The sequence below is a fragment of the Stegodyphus dumicola genome, chromosome 4 (assembly GCF_044657685.1).
Source record: "Stegodyphus dumicola isolate Sdum_Otavi_A_Nest chromosome 4, ASM4465768v1".
In the NCBI taxonomy this organism is placed as follows: Eukaryota; Metazoa; Arthropoda; class Arachnida; order Araneae; family Eresidae; genus Stegodyphus; species Stegodyphus dumicola.
In genome coordinates this window covers 96181098-96204766 of record NC_140771.1, presented here as the reverse complement: position 1 = coordinate 96204766, position 23669 = coordinate 96181098, and the positions used below count along the sequence as shown (strand labels likewise).

General features: G+C 30.6%; 1 protein-coding gene across 3 annotated transcripts in view; it reads right to left on the bottom strand.

Annotated features, from left to right (window-relative positions):
* LOC118198908 (voltage-dependent calcium channel subunit alpha-2/delta-1-like) overlaps window positions 1-23431 on the bottom strand; it is a 131066-nt gene extending 107635 nt beyond the window's left edge. The window contains exons 1-6 of one of the 3 annotated variants that reach the window (XR_015040719.1): window positions 23182-23431; window positions 11093-11174; window positions 10872-10985; window positions 10706-10768; window positions 7572-7704; window positions 4089-4220 (exon numbers count right to left, since the gene is read on the bottom strand). Coding sequence is in view for 2 of the 3 variants with exons in the window: in XM_085815244.1 (XP_085671370.1) it covers window positions 4089-4220; window positions 7572-7704; window positions 10706-10768; window positions 10872-10985; window positions 11093-11174; window positions 23182-23264 (607 nt within the window). In the remaining variant the exon portion in view is untranslated. The remainder of the gene's footprint in view (window positions 1-4088; window positions 4221-7571; window positions 7705-10705; window positions 10769-10871; window positions 10986-11092; window positions 11175-23181) is intronic. The other 2 variants (XM_085815244.1, XM_085815243.1) reach the window with 2 other exon arrangements.
* Window positions 23432-23669: the final 238 nt, after the last annotated feature.

Sequence of the window (23669 nt, the reverse complement as noted above, 5' to 3'; positions counted from 1 at the left end):
GCTGATAATTATTCACAACTATCCTAGGTAAAACTAAAAAATTCACAACAGATATTATTGTTTCAGAAATAAAATACAGAACTAAGAAAAGTAATAAGAAGATTAAAAGGTACTTCCTTATTACAGCCCATTCTTGTAATTGACGCCAGGATTATTGATAGATCACCACCACAAATCATCTTCAAAAAGCAAAAATGATAATGATAATCAATCATAGTTCGCTTCAAAGCAAAGAGCTCTGAATAAACCACATGTAAATATGTGTCCTTTTTTTCCATATAATAATTCAGTCACTCATAATGCTGTTCTCACAAGAATAACTCTGAAGAATAGTGCATATTCCCCATGTTAACATATTTTCTTTTTCAAAAACAAATTTTAATGTTTCATTTATTAAGATGTGCAGAAGATGTTGTTTCTTCCATCCATGAAAGACACATTTTATCTTGCATTTGAATATCAAAAAATGGATGTCAAATGAAACTATGTATAGGTGAAAGCATTCGGAGATGCAATGTGAAAAGTTGCAAGTAAAGGAAAAACACACATTTTGATAGCTGGTTCAGTACTTTCAGAATATTGTTTGTAACATACTGTTGAACAGAGGTAAAGAGGTTGATAAAATTGTGGAAGAATCAACTCTCCTTTACAAGAACATAACAATTGAATGGAAAAGTTTTATGAAGCAGGTGTATTTTCTACAACTAATAAGACAACCAAATAAGTGAACAGAAGGTCCTGAAAAATTATGGATATAAATAAAAATATCTTCATATGAGGAAAAAATAAAGTCAGCAGGATTCTTACACCATATTAGACGTCTAGTGGATTATGCCGAGAAACAAGTGAATTCTTGCTCAGATTTTCAATAGAGAGGCAACAATGGATGCGAACATGGTTCATGGCAAAAATAACCAACTATGTACAAAAGGAATAAAAGATTTATTTATTCAGGTTATCAGAAAACATATAAAATAGAAAAACTGGAAAAAGCAAGTTAGAGAAATTTTACTTTGAAACAAATTTCATTTTGTAGATCCAACAACAGCTTGCTCATATACAAAATGTTCAAAGAGTGAGGTGCTTGACTAAGTGATGGAATAAAAGTCAACAAGGCACTGTTCACCATAATCATGAATTCTGCATTTTGGATGACTCTATATTAAAAAACCTTGTGTAAATATGACAGCCACAAAGTATATGTGAGAAGCAAGAACTTGACAATTACCCTGCCACCCACTTTTCATTTAAAAAATGGAGGCCATAATAATAAGGAGGTACATATTAAAATTTCATTATTGATACTCTGCAAATCTCAAGTGATTTAAATTTTTCTGTTCTTTAGTCTTTTCATATTAAAAAACATACATTCAGTTCTAAAGCCACAAGATGTATAAAAGCAAAACACAATATTTTAACAAAGAAATTATTTCCTTTTTTATTGTAGTTGGTATACCAACATGAAATCTTTTTATTAAAAGTTGTGAAGTTTTAATGATGATTTTAAAAAATATAAATTTAACCTTTTGAAATAACAAAACTAAATAAAAAATCACCTTTTCTTACATTTAATACTTATTAACATACTTTTTAGTTTTGCTGATAATAGTTATTATCATCTTGAGAGCTGCTTCAAGTGCTGAATAACATGCAGATCGAAGAAGTTCTTCATACTTTGACCAGTTCTTTTGATCAGAAGCAGAGAGTGTTCAAGTAAATGAAATGTTATCCGAGTGGATATTTTATTATTGCAAGAGCTTTAAGCATCACAAGAAAGAACTTTAATGTTTATGATATAGGTAAATGTAGCTATCTATCATATATTAAAAAAAATCATTATTATCAATCAGTTTTAAGCTTTAGCAAAAATCATTATGAGCTGCTGTTTATTTGTCAAAACATGCATTATTAGACAGAATGACAAACATGCATTCCCAAAACCTCCTATTCTCTAATTAAATACATATAATATCATTAATTAAAAAGCACATAATCTTTTTAAACTTTCTTGAGACTATTTCAATTTTCTCTTTTCATGATCTGCTAAAATTTTCAGAATCTAGTCTGCACCACAAAAATATACTTAACATTCAAATAATAAATACAGCACTCTTACAAAAGAAATTTTACTAACTAGTTTTAATAACAATCAGATGCAAATTATTTTTAATATAAAAATATTAATTAATCATAATTTAAAGGAATAGTAGCAATATTTATTAGGTACTTCTCATTGTGCAAAGCCATGATTATTTTTTAAGACTGTTTTCTACACTAATTAAAGCAAAATATATAACACCTGGAAGGTTCAGAAAGCATCATAATAATCACAACTACAATTTCAGAATTAGTATATATAACAAAACGTCATATTCAGTGCCAATGGAACAAGTTTAAAGCCATAAAGTTGATACAATACATATTAATTCAGAATAGCAATCTTGAAAATGAAGTTAGTTGACTAAGCAGATTTTACTGGAACATTTCTTTGAATTTTTTGTGGCCTTTCATTTCAGAAAACGTCCGATTTTGTATCAAAATACCCAACAGTATAAAGTCCGTAATCCGGACGCCTCGGAACTTCGGCAATTCCGGATTAGGGGTTTTTCCGGATTATAGATCCTCAATTTAAATTTGGTAAGATGGCATGCAGAAATTATACAATTAAAAATATGAAACTGTAATTTATGAAATAAAGAGCAATTATGATCTAAAAGATACCAAATTTTACAAAAAAAAAACCTTAATACTTATTTGTTTACTTTATTAAATATTTCTTTCAATGCGCACATGCATAAAGCATATGCGTAATGTATGCGCATTCTTTACACGCATGCGTAAAGCATACCAAAAAAAGGTTTGTGGCTTTGAGGTCCGGATTATAGATCATTCTGGATTATGGACTAAAAAAACACTATATACAAATCTAATACATATGCAAAGTTGCGCTTTCCAGACATAATGCAAGTTGAATTTCGTCAATCAGCCCAATAGAATGGGAGATACAGAACTAAACTTTTTTTTCGTTGCATACATCAGTATAACCAGTCACCCAACTGTGAAATATTTTATTGCTTGCTCTTCTGTAGAAGGAAAAATTCCCAAAATTTAATACTTTTTCAAAATGCAAAAGAAAACCAGAGAAATAACAGTTATCTTATAATTTACTGACAAAACCTGGTTTACTTAAGATCAGTTTTACAAATCAAAATGAAGTGTATAATGTGTTGTGATGTCAGGCTTATTCATAATTGGTGATAAATTAAATTTTTTCGCAATGCTACTGACAACATTTGAGAGAAAATATGGCAATACCCTTTTTTAGATACTCTTATTTATATTTCCATTAGTTGCAGACATTTTAAATTTTCTGCTTAAACCATAATGTAAAGAAACATTAATCTTTGTAGCTGAAAATCAAGACTTTGCTAGCCATTAATATATTGTGTTAATAAACCCCTCCTTATACAAATTCTAGTTTCTTTCTAATTTGCTGTAACAAATCTGAAATACAGTTTTTAAATGTAAAGATGCTTTCAATTTTATTTTGAGTGGATATTTTTTGGGGGGTGGTTAGACACTTGCTCGACAGTATTTATCAACAATGACCAAATACATTGGTCATTTAGTAATCTCAGTATCAATAATACTGCCCAGGGTGTACCGTAGCTAGTACATCAATATAGCACCCATGAAGGGGATATTACACATACAGCCAAAACTTACACAGAAGTTGAACTGTACCCTTTACTGTAGACAAACATTAAGCCTCTGCTAGCCACTATAATATTCAGTTAAGCAGTTTTTCCTCTAGGACCTCCCCTTTCCAATTGTTGAAAAAGTAGTACATAAACATTTTAAAATGAAAAAATTTTAGAAAGCAGGCTTTATATAAAAAGTGCTAAGTGATAAAATATTTAAAATTTTCAGAACCTTGAATATTATGAGAATAAATATCATTAATTTAATTATATAAAATTAATTACTTAAATGCAGAAAACTACTCAGTTATGTAACATAAGCTGATTTAATACACACTGATAATAAATAAAGGTTTATTATATACTGCAAACGTAGCAAAATATTACCAGGATAAGTACGCATAAATCCAGCTTGACTTCCAAAATGCTGCCACATCAATTCAGAATCATTATTTAAATTCTCTTGAAAAACTTTATCAAGAGCTGATGACCACTTCAAACCATTCAAAATTTCAGGATCTAGATTCAAAGTATAACTGTATAATATAATATACAACAAACTACTCAGAAGATTGTCACAGAAAATAATTTTAATAAATGGCAGCTTGAGTAATAAATATCCAAACAACAACTTTCAGATAAAACCACTGAAAAAAAGCATTTTACCAGTTCATTTAGACTGACTTTTAAAATCAAAAACATTGCAAACAAACTAGTGCAGTAAAATGTTATACAGTACAAAGTCCGTAATCCGGACTCGTCGGAATTTCAGCGATTCCGGATCTCGGGTTTTTCCAGGCAATAGATCATCAATTTAAATCTGGTAAGATGGCATGTAGAAATTATACAATTAAAAATATCAAACCATAATTTATGAAATAAAGAGACATTATGATCTAAAGGGGATCAAAATTTACAAAAAAAGCTTAATATTTATTTGTTTACTTTATTAAACATTTCTTTCAATGTAAGCTGTTTAAGTTGCTTCGTTTTTTATGCTAATACTTTCTCTTTAATTCTATAAACAGACATAATTTCTTGTTCAGTTACAAAGTTCCACTGTTCAAGTCTAGTAAGTGCTGTGTTGAGAATACCGATTAATTTGTCAATTGAAATTTTTTCATTTTCAATAACCTCTCTGTCACTTTCTTCACTGTCGGAAGCAGTATTTACTGGATCTAGACCCATACATAGATTTCGCCATCCATTAATTGATTGATGATTGGGGCATTGTCGTCGCAATGAAAAACTTCTGTTATATCATTTTTATTTATTACCATTTCTCCACATTTGTTTACAAAATCGAATAACTGGAAAATTTCACTTTTAGTTTGCGATGTGCAAAATCCTTCAAATTCACAGCTATCATCTTCATCATCCTCACCATGAAATATGGTAGCTGACCATAAATTATGCCAAGCATTTTTTAATATATCTGGAGACACATCCTCCCACGATCTTGCGAAGCTTCACACAGCAGATTTGATGCTAAAAAAAATTTCAAAAAGGCTTAAAGCCACAAATCATGAGTTTTGCCATTGTTCAAGAAATTTTTAAAATGCTACTTTATATTTGCATTTCAGTGCGTGCACTATTCCCATATCCATAGGCTGCATGAAAGACGTACAATTTGGAGAGAAGAATAATACAGATACATTATCTTTCACTAAAACTTTAAGTATGCGCCGAACAGTTATCAATCACGACTATTTTTGAGTCATCCGGTAAACCAAATGAATTAAAATGTTGCTGAACCTTGGGTATAAAATGATTTTCAAACCAAACATTCATCAACGCTTGTGTCATCCCTGATCTTTTATTTGCGCGATATATGACAGGAAAAATCGTTACTCCTTTAAATGCTCGATTGTGCATGTTTTCTGATTACGAAAAGTTTGCACTTGTGTGTTCCAGCAGCATTTGCGCACGCTAAAATTGTTAGTCTCACTTTGGAATCTTTGACACCAGTTGACTCAGTAAAGATAATTTTAGCCTAGCTTATACTGTCCGTTATACATTAAATGCGCATGTGTAAACGCATTATGGGCATGAGTAAAGCATACAAAAAAAAGTGTAGCTTTTTGAGTTCCAGATTATAGATTATTCCGGATAATGGACGTCCAGATTACGGACTTCGTACTATAATAGATTACAAACAGTAAATTAACATCAGAAAAATCACATAAAATTAAAGTAAACAAAAATAGTAAAATTAGTACTGTTGTTACTTCTTAGTATGAAACAAAAAGGAAGTATTGTAATCATGAGTTCAATATCATATTTCAACCAAAATGTCCTTTTTGACAATTCCTGAATCCATTGGAACGATTCTGTTGCATGACTTCGATGCATACAGACAGAACAAAGGACACTTTTTCCCAAAATGGATTGTAAAATTTGTTCAAAAGGGATTTTTTTCACGACGTCTGTGCACATGTATGCACATATGTATCTCGCATAACTCAAAAACTATAAGTTATTGAACATTGAAATTTTGTATATGGGACTGTGACAACTTCTAGTTGCGAACATCACTTTTTTATTGCAATTGGCAGTACAAACATATATATATACTTCAAATTACAGAATAGCTTTAAATGATGAAATTGACCAGGATATTTAATTTCAAAACTTGCAATTTTTGATGTTATTTCCAACTTGCCTTGAGGAATAGGTTAGTTAAGTTAGTATAATTCAAGTAAACAAAATTAAATGAAGAACAGCAAAAATACAGAAATGTTTAAATGATGAAAATTGACAGTGTCATATTAAAAAAAATAATTTAGGACAAATTATGAACTCTAACTTCAATGAGGTCTTCTAGTTCTTACACATGTAATTGGGAAATTTTTATACCCATCATGAAAAAACAAAATTACAAGAAGTTTCCCTCCCATACAACAAAAATTTACTAGGATAATTCCTTAACGGACTTTGTTACAACTGTAACTGTTCACAATCTGCCATTGGGGTTTTGAAAAAGTTTCTGGAAATTTCATTCACTACAATTTCTGACAAAAAGTAATACTTTATAAACTATGCTTGATTAAAATATATAACATTTATGAAATTATTTTACACTTTAAAAGCAATAAGCAAAAACTATTTCTTATTGTATTGTAGTATAAAAGAATATTCAGCAGTGTCCTTTCTTGAGCATTTTTTTTTTTTATTTTTATTTTTTTTTTTTTTTTTTTTTTTTTTTTTTCATATTGATGAATCAATTCCCTTAAATGCACTAATTTTTATTCTAATTCTATTCGAGATGTTTAACTTATACTGAACAAGTACATTGCATTAAAAATTTATGAATGTTTAGTAACAATGTACCTTTTCTCCAAACTGCTAGTGTTGCATAGTTAACAAGTTAGAAGAATAAATTCCATCTAATATAATATTGTTACTATGAATATATTTCCACTTTATAAATAATTAATATTTACGATTTTTTTAATGTTGCATTTCTTTCCAACTAAATAAATCATTTAACATTTGTCAGCAATAAATTTCTACATTTTAACAGATTATAAATAAGTCTTAACCTAATTCAATTTATATAAATCCAATAAAATAGTCATTATAGGTCAGCTAAAGTTACTTCTGTTTCACAGCAATTTTTTTCAGTTATTCATATGCAGCAACAATAATTTGTAACATAAATTAAAGATCAGATTAAAGATTTCACCTGACACATATTGGAAACATTTGGCTAAAATTTCAACTAACTGCTATATGTTTTTACAAACAATGACCTTAAGATACGTTTATAGCAGTCATAAAATGACGTTAAGATATATTATTTACTAACATAATCTTAAATTATTTCATTGAATTTCTATATTAAGAATTAACAAACAAAATATTACTCACATCGTTCAAAAATTTCAACAGGAAGGTGGACACCTGAATAACTAAAATTTACACCTTTTTTGAATTTTTCACTGTATACAAGTCTAGTGTCATTTTCTGAGAAATTCATTCTCACAAACTCATGTTCTTCCACCTAATCAATGTAATATCAAAATATCAATAAACAATATTAAAAAACTGTAAAGTTAAAACTGAAATACATTACTAGAAACCTTAAAATAAGCCTAACAAAACAATCATAAATATGTTTCTAGTAACCTAGTTAAAAAAAATTCTTTTAAATTAAATAATTACACTGTAATTAGAAGAAAATTAGTATAAAAATGTAATATAATTATTTATATTAAAATACGTTTATCTCCTAAAAATGTGAAAATTTCGCTACTGTAAAAAATGTATATTCATATCAATACAATCATACGTTGCAGGATTCAGAGTTCCCGGACTGAGTCTATAACATATAAATTTTTTGCAGTAGTGCGACTACGAGAACATTTTTGTGTTACTACATTCTCCCCCTTTTCTAAAGTGGTTTGTCCCAAATCAAGTGGTCGAAAGCTTGCAGCGACAGTGTTTTCTGTAGGCAGGTGCATTTAGTAACCAGCCACAGAAAGAAATTACATCAGTTGAGCAAAGAATCAATATAAAGTGTTGTGTTGCACTTAGTGTTGTGTTTGGTGTGTTGTCCGTAGCACTTGGGAAAGAGTGCTACGGAGACTTTCAAAATGTTGAAACGTGTATGGTAGGGAAACGTTATCGAGAATGCAAGCTTTTGAGTGGCATCGTTGTTTCAGAGAAGGCAGGGAAAGTGCCAAAGACTATGAATGCTGTGGCCGTCCAATGACTTCACACACCGATGAAAACATGAAAAAGGTGTCTGCGGTGGTACACGCAAAAAGGCAGCAAATAATTTGCCAAATAGCAGAATCAGTTGGGATTTCAGAGACCACATGTCAGCAGATACTGACTAAGGATCTTAACATGCATAGGGTGTGCCAACATATCATTCCCCGCATGTTAAATGTAGACCAAAATGGAATTCGAATGGAAATGGTGGAAGACTTAATCTTGGCTGTTGACAAAGATCCTTCCCTACTTGGCAGAATAGTTACTGGAGATTAGAAATTGTGTTTTTTGTACGAGCTACAAATCAAGAGAGCATCGGCAACATGGAAATCACCTCAATCTCCACAGAAGCAGAAATTCCATCAAGATTGCTCTAAGGGAAAGGTCATGCTAGAGGTATCCTTCGATATCCAGGGCATTGTGCAATTGGATATCCCTGAAAAATGCACTGTGAACAAAGAACTCTACATCGGAATCCTACGTCATTTGCTCGAGTCGATCTGGAAGAGGAGACCAGAATGTGAGCAGAGCAGACATGGGTGCGGTTGCATGACAACGCTCCTACTGACCGATCCCTACTCGTCAATGACTTTCTTGCGAAAACGAAAACAACTGTTTTGCCTCATCCTTCTTACTCACCAGATCTCACACCCTGCAATTTCTTCCTATTTCCTGAACTGGCAAGACGCTTGCAGGGTCATCGATTTCAATCTTCAGATGAAGTTAAATGTGCATCGCAGGCTGAATTAAAGGACATTGCCAAAAATGGATTCCAGACATGCTTCGATGAACTTTACAGACCCTGGCAAAAGTGTGTTGTTGCACAAGGGTCTTATTTCGAAGGAGGATGTGTTTCTGCAATTTAATTCCTAATATTTTTTTTACGTTAAAGACTCAGTCCGGGAACTTTTGAATCCTACCTCGTATATCAAATAAATAATAATTTAAGCACTTTTACGCCATGTTATGTAATAACTTCTTTTGCTAATACAGTCAAAAGTCTTTAATCCGGACTCGTCGGGACTTCGGTGATTCCCGATTATCGGTTTTTCCGGATTATAGATCATCAGTTGAAATCTGGTAAGATGGCATGCAGAAATTATAAAATTAAAAATATGAAACCGCAATTTAAGAAATAAAGAGCAATTATGATCTAAAGTGTATCAAAATTTACAAAAAAAAAGCTTAATATTTATTTGTTTACTTTATTAAACATTTCTTTCAATATGTGCATGCGTAAAGCATACATTACGCATAGTCGAAATTAGAAAATTGCAACCAAAACTTTTGATGGTATTTGTGATATTTATAATGACAAGGAATTTGATTTAAATCATATCAAAGATGGAGTACTTCAAGATGAAATACTACATTTAGTAAGGAATTATAAGCCGAATAAAATAAAAACATCTGCCCTGAAGATAAGGATAGCGCTGACAGATCAACTTCCAGTTCATTGCGCGCCACAACATCCCCCCCCAGCAGAAGCAGCGTGAAATTGATAAACGGATTTCGGAATGTTTAGAGAAACAAAGGATATGCCTTTATCCATTTTTTGCAGCAATCCCACTTTTGTTTGATGGACATTGAAACATGCTTTCACTTTGTAGATCCTTCGCCAGCTCCAGAATCAGAAATTCTTTTTTAGATAATCGTAAGTTTGACATAATTTGAATTTTTGACATAACCGTAATAAAAAGTTCAAACTTACTTTTATAAAATTGCTCTAACAGTCTGCAAAAAATAATAAACCGGATCAAATTAGAAGATTAAGGAAGAATGCAATCTGCAACATTAACTGAAATAGATAATTAGATAATTTTAGTTTAGCTTATACCGTCCGTTATACATTAAACACGCATGCATAAACATATTATGCGCATGCGTAAATGAATATGCACATGCGTAAACGCATATGCGCATGCGCAGAAAGTTTGTAGCTTTGTGGTCCGGATTATAGATTATTTCGGATTATGGACGTCCGGATTAAAGACTTTTGACTGTACTGATATTTTCTAAATTTTACCACCATTTCATAATAACAAGCCACAGACTTGCATAAATAGTAGCAATGAACATAAAATTCAAGAACTCTAAACTCATCTTAAAAACTGCAATTCTTATCCAACTTTACATTACATTTCTTAAAATAAGTAAAATAAAGTAACAATTTAATAAAAATAAAAATTTGCATTCAATTTTAAAATATAAAATGAAAGTAAACTAATAACATATTCTACCATATTTGATATTCAAGTAAAAAAAATTTCACAAATGAAATTACTTACTTTAGTAATAAAATGATTATACTTGTAATGCTTAACTGTTTTTTCAGCAGCTGCAACCAATTTCTAGAATAAAATTATAATTATTATAAAAATTAAAGTGTAACAGATGTTTAAACATTCAAACAATGTTTAAGAATTTCAACTACTTTCAATTATAAATAAATACCTTGAGAGCTCGCATTTTTTTCTTAAAGTTTTCTGTCATGTCTTTAGACATCTTATGTACTAAATCATATCCATCAATTTTGTGAAGTTTTGCTTTCCTTAAATCATCATAAACCTAAAATAGAAAGCAAAAATGCAATAAAATTTAATTTATGTATAAACAATGAAACAATATGCAATGAAGTGTATTCATGCAGAATATAAATGATAAAATTACTTTACTTTTTCTAGATTTTTTACTCCAATTAACCTGTCAAATTCAGTATGTAGATGAATTTTCAGTTCTTCTGCCCACTGAGAAACACTATATAGAATAGTGAGAAAATCAAATTGGAGTTATTATACTACACACTATAATCACCCAGAATTATTTCTTAAGAAGAATTACATGAAGATAAACTTAAGAGAACAGTACTACATGAAAAGAAATAATTTCTTAGAAAATATGAATATATTTTTTATTAAATGTTCATAATATAAATTTACAGAAAAAAATATGTGTGGATGTTTTAAAAATTTCAAAGATTATTTTGCACTTCTTCCATGTCTTTTCTCCACTGTCTTTTCCGATTTCATTTGAGAAATAAGGTGTCATTTTGCAATTTTGTTTTTATTTAATTTTTTGTTAATGAGCCTGTTTGGATGAACCTCTAGTTGTCTCCAAGATAGAAACTTAAGAGTTTAGTTGAAAAAAAAAGTGGTAAGCAATTTATGTTAATTAACCCATTTTCTGATAAATTTGATTTATACTACCACTCCTTCTTCTTGTTAGCTCTAGCTAGGATGCAAATGAGTTAAGAATATTTAAGTCAGAGTTTGACAGAGATGCTCGCAGTTCTACTTTTCTCTTTGCTAAACTCTGTTAGGTTAGTTACTTGGCATTAGCTGTTTTGCCAGCTGAAGTTAAATCATGCAGTTAGAATTTGAGCCAATGCTTAGCCCGCGCAACTGTAATCTTTTGTTATGAATTACTTAATTTGTGAATCAATTTCTTTTATCTTTAGCCATGGCAACTGTAGTATTTTGCTATGAATTGCTTTAATTTGTGATTCAACTTTTTTTTATCTAATACCAAGAAGTGGCAGATTTTATTTTGTATGCACAAGTTGTGCAAGTTATTAAGTTCAAGCTTTAATAAAAAATATCTTTTAACTACTCCAATGTCCAATAGAACGTAATTCAAAACAGCTAAAGAACGCTAATCCACGAATTCGCTACAATCAAAAAGACCAGTTTTCTGAACAACAACAAACTAAGCAACTACTACGAACTGACATGTTTTCCTCCTTTTATAAGATTTTAAAATCACGCGCTAGAATTTTCTGGTACTTTCTCAAAATCAAAAAGAGATATTTATATATTTAATGCATGCGCTCTTGTATTTTCAATTTTCCGGCTTAGCTTTCTTTTAATATTCGTCACACGCTGCACTGCGTGCGAAATAAAACCATTTATTTTATAATCGATATAACATTAGCTTTTTAAATACCAAATTCGTAACACTGCCCCCTTTCCAAGGACTGCACGTCACGCGCAGTACAATCCCTGAACACGAAGCCAAACTTACAAGAGGCATAAACATTACATTACAATATCAAACAACATGGACAATAAATGTAATAGATAACTTAAACAAATCAAATACTAAATACAAATCAAATCAAATACACATTTAAAAACAAAAAGGACCATGGTCTTACACTATATACAACTATTTACATTATGTACTATGGCCATAGTAATAATATTACTTATATTAAGGTTATTATATATTATCTAAATATATAATAACATTAATATTGAATTGTAAACATAGATTGAAATCCTGTTGACAAATATGTTGTAAAACTATTTAAGCACGAATTGTTCATACTGGAAAGCAATCTGTTAAAAGGCATTGTAAAGCAAATGCTATGAGATGCGCACTTATGAAAGTAATAAAGAGTTTTGGAATATGTAACGTTGAAATTAATGGTAAAAAAAATCTGATAAGTATAATTAAAAGACTTATTCCCCTTACATTTTATAATAACTCAGTTACAAGTTTTAAATAATACTTTAAAAAAATCCTTATTTTATTCCCTTTCAGAAATGTTCAGAGAAAGTTAAGTACTATTTAAAGTATTTTGCTAATTTCTAATAATTCTCTAATTTAAAATGAACCGAATAGAGAGCATTAATTATAAACTGATTTATATTTTTCTATTTAAAAGATGTCTCAGAAGCCAAAAAATCATGTCTTATTTAAGCAAGTATTTTAGGAAGAAGCTCTATAAATAGAAAAGAAATAATGCATAATTTTAATATTAATAATACAATAAACTTTGATCTTAATTTTTGTACCTTAACAGAATAAAATTGAATTACCTTAAATTTTTTTCTCATGTAATTGAATTTGAATTTCTAATGAGGCATGTTTGAATTTCTAATGAATTTCTAATGAGGAATGTTTGAATTTCTAATGAGGCATTGTAATTGAATTTCTAATGAGGCATGTTTTTAAAATAAGTACTCTTTTGAAATTCCAGTAAGGCAGCATTGTAGTCAGCATTCGGTGCATGCAAGGGTAAGAAAGGAAGTAAGAAAGGAAGGAGTGGCCAACCGCCACTAGAAGTGAAGCACTGCTTCGAAGCTTCGGTCACCAGATGGGGTGTTCTTTGTTTGCATTCAGAAGCTCGCTTGACAGTGTTCTGATAGTGTTTCGACACACAACAGTTCCATACAAATCGAAAAAGGGACACTTTCACACGAAAGAAACATTCATAGTGTGATAGATAATAGCAATTTGTATACTTTAGTGGCAAAAATCACATCTTGGTTATTTTTCGATAACTAACAACAGCGATTTTGATTATGAATTTGTTTTATAAAATTCTAAGCTGTTGAACTACAAAAATATAAATTTTAACAAAAATGTTATGCTTAAAGAATGAAAAATACCTTACAGTACCTTTAAAATTGTATACGTCTTTCGATACCCTTGATAGAGTATTCGCTACTTTTATTTTATGTTCCAAATGCCAAAATGTTTTAAATAAAATCAATTTTTGTTCACATCCATATATTATTGTAACATGTACCTTTTAATTTTTTTTAGAGGAGAGGCTTTACTGTTGCTCATTTTAAACTCATCATTTTAATTTTATATATCTGAAAAATAATCCCTTTGGGCTTTAAATATTCATTAAATTATTTATAAATGTATTTGAAATGAAAAATTTATTCATTTATAAATAACTGTGAAGAAATCTAATTATTAAATGTATCTAATTTAAAATGATTATAAATGTTATCTAAATATATAATAACCTTAATATTGAATTGTAAACATAAATTGAAATCCTGTTGACAAATATGTTATAAAACTATTTAAGCAAGAATTGTTCTTACTGGAAAACAATCTGTTAAAAGGCATTGTAAAGCAAATGCTATAAGATGCGCACTTATGAAAGTAATAAAGAGTTTTGGAATATGTAATGTTGAAATTAATGGTAAAAAAAATCTGATAAGTATAATTAAAAGATTTATTCCCCTTACATTTTATAATAACTCAGTTACAAGTTTTAAATAATACTTTAAAAAAATCCTTATTTTATTCCCTTTCAGAAATGTTCAGAGAAAATTAAGTACTATTTAAAGTATTTCCTAATTTCTAATAATTCTCTAATTTAAAATGAACCGAATAGAGAGCATTAATTATAAACTGATTTATATTTTTCTATTTAAAAGATGTCTCAGAAGCCAAAAAATCATGTCTTATTTAAGAAAGTATTTTAGGAAGAAGCTCTATAAATAGAAAAGAAATAATGCATAATTTTAATATTAATAATACAATAAACTTTGATCTTAATTTTTGTACCTTAACAGAATAAAATTGAATTACCTTAAATTTTTTTCTAATGTAATTAATGAAAACGTGTGAAAATATTTCATTCAAATTAAACCATTCTGAGAAAACTGTTCTTCGAAAAGTATAGCATGTAATTCCGTTCAGAATGAAATGTTGTTTAAAAATATGTTACTTTCATATACTTAGGACTCTGAAGTGTTGTAGGAAAAGAAAATATATACATTTATATGTATATTTACGACATAATTACAAAATGTTTACATCCGATCGCGTCAAAACCCATTGAACTGAATGATAAATGACACAATGTTTTGGTCACCATGTAGGGATCGCCAGTGCTTCAGAGCAGGGTACGAGAGAAACCTGTTTAGGGCTACTCCATCTTACTTCCTACCTCCATGGGTGCATGTGCACCACATCTGTTGGCAAGCCATGGGTGCCATTGCAGAAACTTTTGACCATATTAACATTTGTTTTTAAGTATCTAAAATGACTTGACTAATTAATTGTCCTGCCAACTGTCAAATAAGATTGGTGATTCGTTTTCTTAGTGCTAAAGCCATGAAAGTGGCTGAAATTCATCATTAGATTAGTGAAGTGTATAAAGAAAATGTTATGAGCAATCAAATAGTACAGAAATGGGTTACAGCTTTTAAAGATGGCCACACGAATGCTCATGATGATGCAAGAAGATCTCACTGTGTCATTTCATTGGGAGCAACTTGATCACCCTCCGTACAGAGTTGATCTAGCACCCAAAGACACCTATTCCTGCAACTGAAGATTTGGGTGGTCTTTACCACAAAGATAATGATGAGATCAAAACAACTGAGATGTAGTAAGTATCAAACCAGGCGGCTGACTTCTATAAAGAATGGGATTAAAAACTGGCTGTACAATATGATAAGTGCCTCAATATTGGTTGAAATAATGCAGGAAAATAGATTAAAGTACAGGATTTCATATAAAATAAAATTGGTAAGAAAATTCTACTTGTTTCTTTATTATTTTCAAATGGTACTCACTTTAAAAACATGCTTTGTATTTTTACAGATGGAGTGATAACTCATTTCTCAATCTAAGTAGGGTTTTAAAAACTGAAAGCTAATTTACACAAAGTAAAACCCCACAGTTTGTGCCCAACAGTCAAGATGAATGCCTAGAGACAGCATTACCTTCAATCTGCCTTCTCCCCTCCCTGAAAGATTACAAGTGACTGTAACACTGATAAGCCCTATGGAAGGGTTTAGGTGCACACCAGCTAGCCATTAACTTTGATGGTAAAAACTCAGTTTTGACTTACAGAATATAAAATCAGTAGAAGGATTATAAAATCAGTTTTTACTGTACCCAATGGGCAAAATATAAAAAGTCACCACAGCATTAGCTGCATTGAGAATTCAAGTAGCAGTTAGTTTAATGGCATTGAGAAAAATTTACTGGGAGAACTAGAGTGTGAGAGTTTCGATGTATTTAAACTATTAAAAATTAAGTATTGCTAAGAGCTTAAGTTAGAGTTTGAGACTAGTCCTAAAGTTAGAAACTTAGTCTGCTAGAGTTAGAATTATATGGTAAATATCAGATGTGTGGGGATGAATTAACAACTTTTATTTTAAGGAAGGTCTAGATTATAAAAAAAATTATAGGAGGAAATGGAATGTTGAATATTCTATATTATTACAAAAAAAGTTAAATATTTTTGCTATAGTTATTGACTTGACTGAAATTCAAAATTAATGTAAAAACAATCACTCAAAATTATTTTACTGTGTTTGCTTCCCTCTTCTGTGCAATATTTAGATAATAAGTAGCAAATCTCAAAATTAAATACTCCAGCTTATTTTTTTTTTTTTTTCTTTCATCTTTCTTTTTTTTTTTAATACCTATTATCTTTTAACCATTATGCTTTTAGATGCTTGGTCCAAAACAAAAGGACTTTTTCTTCTTTAGTGATATTAAGCCTGATAGCTAGAGGGAACGCTGGCCTGGATATGGATGGCTATTCAAAACTGTAAAAGAACAAAAGTTTTACGACTTGAAAGTGTCACCTAAACTTTGAAGTATTTTCCCGCCGCTTGTTTGCTGAGTAAGGATGACTTTTCCTGATCTTACTTCTATATGGAAAACAGTAGACTTTTTGGTCATTCTTTGTTAATCATATGAATGTTTTGGGAAGTGGTAAAGCAATATTTTAAAAACTGAAATCTTAACTACTGAAAATTATTTAGCTCTTTTTTTTTTTCAAGTATAGGTAGTGCTGAAGCAGCGGGAGGGTGCCTGCGCGCCCAGGTTATTATTTTGGCTTTGTGTAGCAGTAATTTTTGCCGCAAAAGTCACTGCTACACAAGCCAAAATATCAATTCCACAAACTCAGTATTAAAGTATCACCAAAAATGCCAATTTTTGCCAAAGGGTGCCCATATATATATATTCTTGCCCATATTAATAATCCCTTTCCCAATAAAACTTCTTTTCCTAACTATCTACCTCCAATACAGTTTCACAACAGTTGTAGATTAGAAAGTACTACAGTCAAAAGTCGTTAATTCGGACACCCATAATCCGGAATGATCTATAATCTGGACCTCAAAGCTACAAACTTTCTGCGCATGCGTCGCGCATGTGAACGTGCGCAAAATACGTTTACGAATGCACGCTCAATGTACAACGGACGATGTAAGCTAAGCTAAAATTATCTATTTCAGTTAATGTTGCAGATTGCGTTGTTCCTTAATCTTCGAATTGGATCCGGCTTATTATTTTTTGCAGACTGTTAGAGCAATTTTATAAAAGTAAGCTTGAACTTTCGATTATGTCAAATAGAATTTCCGATTTATATTTACTAATATGTAACGGATCTACAAAGCGAAAGAATGTTTCGGAGTCCATTAAACAAAAAGTGGAATAGCTGCAAAAAATGAATAAAGGCATATCCTTTGTTTATCTAAACTTTAATGTTTGTTTATCTAAACTTTGTTTATCTTTAACGCCGTGGCGCAGGCAATGAATTGGAAGTTGATCTGTCAGCACTATCCTTATCTTCAGGGCAGATGTTTTTATTTTATTTGGCTTATAATTGCTTACTAAATGTAGTATTTCATTTCGATGTACTCCGTCTTTGATATGATTTAAATCAAATGCCTCGTCATTATAATTCGCTTCCGATAGCGAAGAAAGTGACAGAGGTTATTGAAAACGAAAAAATTTCGATTGACAAATTAGTCCGTATTCTCGACACAGCAATTATAGGACTTGAACAGCGGAACTTTGTAACTGAACAAGAAATTATGTCTGTTTATAGAATTAAAGAGAATGTATTATCACATAAAAAACGAAGCAACTTAAACAACTTACATTGAAAGAAATGTTTAGTAAAGTAAACAAATAAATATTAAGCTTTTTTTTTTTTATTTTGATCATAATTCTTCTTTATTTCGTAAATTATGATTTCATACTTTTTAATTTTATAATTTCTGCATGCCATTTTACCAGATTTAAACTGATGATCTATAATCCGGAAAAATAATAATTTTCCGATAATCTGGAATCGCCGAAGTCCCGACAAGTCCGGATTAACGACTTTTGACTGTAATAATAAGTTGAGATTGTGTGAAAGGAAGGATATTACAGATAAGTTTGAATGGCGGTGCAAGAAATCTGGTGAAAATGGAAATTTTGTGAAACGGAGTGTAAGGAAGGGTACGTGGTTTGCTGATAGTTTGAGTATGGGTGAAATTTTATTCATTTCTTATTACTGGGTGAATAGACTGCCAGTTGACTACTGGATTTCGGATTTAGAAATTAGCAGTAGTACTGCAGCCGATTGGAACTCTTTCTGTAGGGAAGTGTGGGTGCCACGTAATGAAGATTCTGAAGAAGATTAGGTAAGTTAGTATTTTTAATCATTTGAGGATATTATTTTTATACATTGTTCTAAATGTAAGGAGTAAATAAATTAATATGGTATTATTGGAAAAGTGTTATTAGCAATGATTTAGTTTAAAGTATTTAGGATTGTAATCTAATTTTTATTAATTTAACGTATGTGCTTATTTATATTTTAAGTAGTGTTTTTTAATTTAATTATATTTTAATTTAATGATCATGATTTTGTGAGTTATATGTTTGTAGTATTTTGGAATATGTTTGAGTAGTATACGTTGAGTATTTTCATGCATTTTCGTGAAATTTTTCTAATTTATGAGAAAAAAGCAGTGTACATGGATATAGTGAAGAGTGTACGCAATGCAATTTTTGTGCAATTCTGGGATGTTTTTTAAGTAAAAATAAGTCGACATGTACATGGTTTAGTGATATTTTAATTAAATGATAGTTATTTTGTGAATTTTATGTTTGTAGGAATTTGGTATACGTTTCAGTTGAAGTAAACGTGCATGGAAATAATTTAAATATTTGACACTAAGTATTTGTAACCATTTTTAATGTTTGCGGTAGAAATTCATTGGTAACATTTATAATATAATAGATAATTTAGAGGTAAAAGTTTTTGGATATTTTATTTATTTTATATGTGGAAATGTTCATCCTTGGAAAGGGTATATACTTTCTCGCGATCAGGTAATTTCATATACTATTATCAGAAAAACGCATTAAAAATTTAGAATTCACTTTACATAGCGCCATGCAATCCGAAAATTAATGAACACTATTTCACACAACACACAATGAAGCTTAATACAAAATAATATAGTACTACAGATATTTTTCCAAATTTTACCCTCTTTTCTGATTAAAGAACTGTAATTCGTCCATTAATGTCACATGACATATCTCATGATCTCTCATTTCCCTCACACAAAATAAAGCGCAATCGGAACTGAGTACTTCTCACATTATTACCAAAGTTCTAGGTAGTAACCTTTATCGCCTCCAAAATGTCACCAAACTACCTGTTACCATATTCCAATGATCAGCCCTTATTTTTACTTAAAAAAACCATCCCAGAATTACACAAAAATGGCATTGCGCACACTCTTCACTATATCCATGTACACTGCTTTTTTCTCATAAATTAGAAAAATTTCACGAAAATACATGACAATTTTCTGAATCTTTAAACCCGGTAAAAAGAACATATATGAAATTACCTAATAACGAAAAAGTATATACCCTTTCCAAATATGAACATTTCCACGTATAAAATATCCAAAAACTTTTACCTCTAAATTATCTATTATATTAAAAACGTCACCAAAGAATTCATACCGCAAACATTACAAATACTTAGTGTCAAATATTTAAATTATTTCCATGCACGTTTACTTCAACTAAAACGTATACCAAATTCCTACAAACATAAAATTCACAAAATAACTATCATTTAATTAAAATATAATTAAATTTAAAAACACTACTTAAAATATAAATAAGCACATACATTAAATTAATAAAAATTAGCTTACAATCCTAATTACTTTAAACTAAATCATTGCTAATAATAATTTTCCCAATAATACCAAATTACTTTACTTCCACCTTACATTTAGAACAATGCATAAAAATAATATCCTCAAATAATTAAAAATACTAACTTACCTAATCTTCTTCAGAATCTTGATTATGTGTCCGATAAACTTTTCTTATTTCTGTTTCAGGATCTTTAAAATCATACTTATAGTTCACAGCAAGGTACCAGGTAAAATAAATAACTTAATAAAACATCTTTACTTCTATCTCACACAACCTTAAAGAAACACTTATTACTACCCCTTTCAATCCCACTAAATACCCATTTCGAATTCTTTTTAGTAAGGGCCATGGGGTCCAAAAATTAATGAACACTGTTTTACACAACACAGAATAAAGCCAAATACAAAATTTCCAGATTTTTTCCCGATTTCCCCCCTTTTCCGATTAAAGAACCGTAATTCGTCCATTAATATCACATGACATATCCCATGATCTCTCATTTCCCTCACACAAAATAATGCGTAATCGGAACTGAGTACTGCTCACATTATTACCAAAGTCCCAGGTAGTAACCTTTATCGCCTCCAAAATGTTGCCAAACTACCAGTTACCATATTCTAAAGATCAGCCCAAATAATTTTAGAAGTGTTTCGATGCTGTTAAGAAATTTTGGCTAATCTTTGGAATATGGCAACAGGTAGTTTGGCGACATTTTGGTAAGGCGATAAAGGTTACTAGCTAGGGCTTTAGTAGTGTACATGGATAAAGTCAAGAGTGTGCGCAATGCCATTTTTGTGCAATTCTGGGATTTTTTTTAAGTGAAAATAGGTCGACGTGTACATGGGTGATACCGTGTATGTGCAATTCTTAAAAACGCGGCAAGCAGTGGGCGATTCTGCACTTTCTTCCAATTTCGCACCTAATATTCGTCATGATTAAGCACTTTTGTTCCATAAAAGTTCTAGCATAAGCGTAATTCGGCTAGCAGATTGCTGGAAAAAAATGTCGAGTTAAAAAAAAAAAAACATGCCTTTACTTCGTGAAAACAAAATGGCGTCCAAAACAAAACTAGCAGGTTGCTGTAGCAGGGTTGGTCGCGAAATTTTCGCCAAAAAATCGCCAAGTTACCATAATCCAAAGATTAACTGAAATTTTGTGTGCCACAGACTAAAGGCGAAGGAATTTCTAAATAGGGTAAATGGATAGCCTATTTAGAATCTTAGCTTTTTGTAGTGCTTAAATGTATAACATGTTTTTCCTTTTTCATGTTATTTTATTCTTTGGTTTAAAACATAATTTATTGAAATTATGTATTTTTTGTTTGCCTGTATTGTAGAATTGGGTGCTCCTTTGACTTCTTTAAGTGAAAATATATCGATGAGTTTATGGACAAAGTGAAGGGAGTGCACAATGCAAGTTTGTGCAATCCTTCAATTTTGTTTAAGTGAAAATAGGTCAATGTGTACATGGATAAAGTCAAGGGAGTGTACAATGCCATTTTTGTGCAATTCAGAGTTTTTTTTAAGTGAAAATAGGCTGATGTGTACATGGATACCAAGTTTGTGCAATTCTTTGTGTTGTTATTTTGGCTTTGTGTAGCAGCAATTTTTGGCGCTAAAATTGCCGTTATGCACGACGAAATAATAAATCAAAGAACTGCACAAACTTGGTATCCATGTACTGCCAAAAATCGCCAAGGGGTACCCTAAAATATACTTTTACGTAACTTCTTATTTTAAAGATATGAAAGAGGTTTTTCTTAAAAATATTTGTGACAATACAACAACAAAAATTAGCATTTACGATAACCATATACACGCGTCAAAAGCCAGCATCTTTGCAGTACAGAACCTGCCAGTAGCTGAGAAGTAAAGTCACTGAACACTGGTAGTTCAAAAAGGTTCAAATCCTACTGAATGGGCTGGCTGAATGTGCATTCTTGTGGTTTTCTCATAAGTCCAATATGATTATGAACCAGTTTCTTTCAGAAAATTTACTATGAAGGTATCTTTCCCTTTAGGCACATAGCCCTCACATAGTATAATTATACAAATCAACTACTGTTGTACAAAAGTAAAGTGTGAAAATAGAGAATTATAGAATCTAAACTCAACCTTTGCACAATATTATTATATATGCTCACTACATTACTTACATTATTTTAAGAATGTTATCATTTAGCATCTTATCACTGAATAATTAACTATAAAAAATAAATTCTAATCTTCTTTTTTTAATTCAATGATTTTAATTCAATTTTTTAATTCAATGATTTTTTTAATCATCCTTCAAGGCACTTATTTTTTTTTCTCAGTGCATGACAATACACTGCATGTAATGAATACGTGAATACTTTTTTTTTTCCTTTTGTTTGTTTGGTATCAGAGAACATAATAATTATTCGCAACGATCTCATATATTACTTCATCATTTCTCTTTACCTACGAAACGAAACCTAGCACATCTTTCTTAAAAATACTGAAGAAATAAGTCAAAATAGGGGAAAAGTGCAGAATCACCCACTGGTTGGCGCGTTTTTAAGAATTGCACATACTCGGTATCCATGTACACATCGACCTATTTTCACTTAAAAAGTCAGAGAAAATTGACAAAAATCGAATTCTTCTTACTCTTGTAAAAAAAGCACCAAACAAACGCCAACCAAATAAGTGGGCGAATCTGCACTTTAGCCAAAAATAGAACTTAATGATAACATCATAACGTACTATAATGTACACTACATGGACTGCACATAAAGGAAGCTAAAAAATTCCGTGCGAATTCTAAATTAATAAATCTAGAAGAATAAGGGAAATTTTTTAAAAAGAGGGGAATATATTTCATTCTAAATGCAATACGTAATCATATAGATCAATTGAGTATTTCAGATAAAAATGTACAAAGAAAATTCTAAAAGTATCGGTCTGTAGAAACAAAACAGCAGACGCCTTTTCATTTTTACATAGACAATAATATTTGTTTTTCATAATTTAGTTGGAACACATAATTAAATGTATCTCACTACACTTACTCTTCCTTGGTAGGAAATCCTTCATATGCAAATGAAAGAGTTATTAAACAGAAACAAACTGAAAAGCACTTAAAACGAATCATGACAGCGGTAAATAATGTCAATGCGGTTTCGTTCTCATGACATTGCCATTCGGAGATACTATAATTAGAATGATTATTTCGAAGGAGTCATAGTTGATGCTCAAGTTGTTTAGTTTCTAGATGCAGGATATAGGAACTTCTAAAGTTTTCTCCTCAAAGATCATACTTTTATATTTGTGAACCAGCTTCAGTAGTCAGACGACTTTTTTTTTTTTTTTTTTCTTTTTCAAGGAGGTAGAAAGTTTCCGGAAGTGTGTGTACGTCATCAGCGAGGAGGGCGCATGCGTGAAGCGTAAACAAAGAAACGTCCTGATTCACATAGGAGAGAAATTTCACACACACACAGATCGTATTTTATTCTCGAGTGTCAAGATGTAGAAACATCTTTTTACTCAACTTCTGATA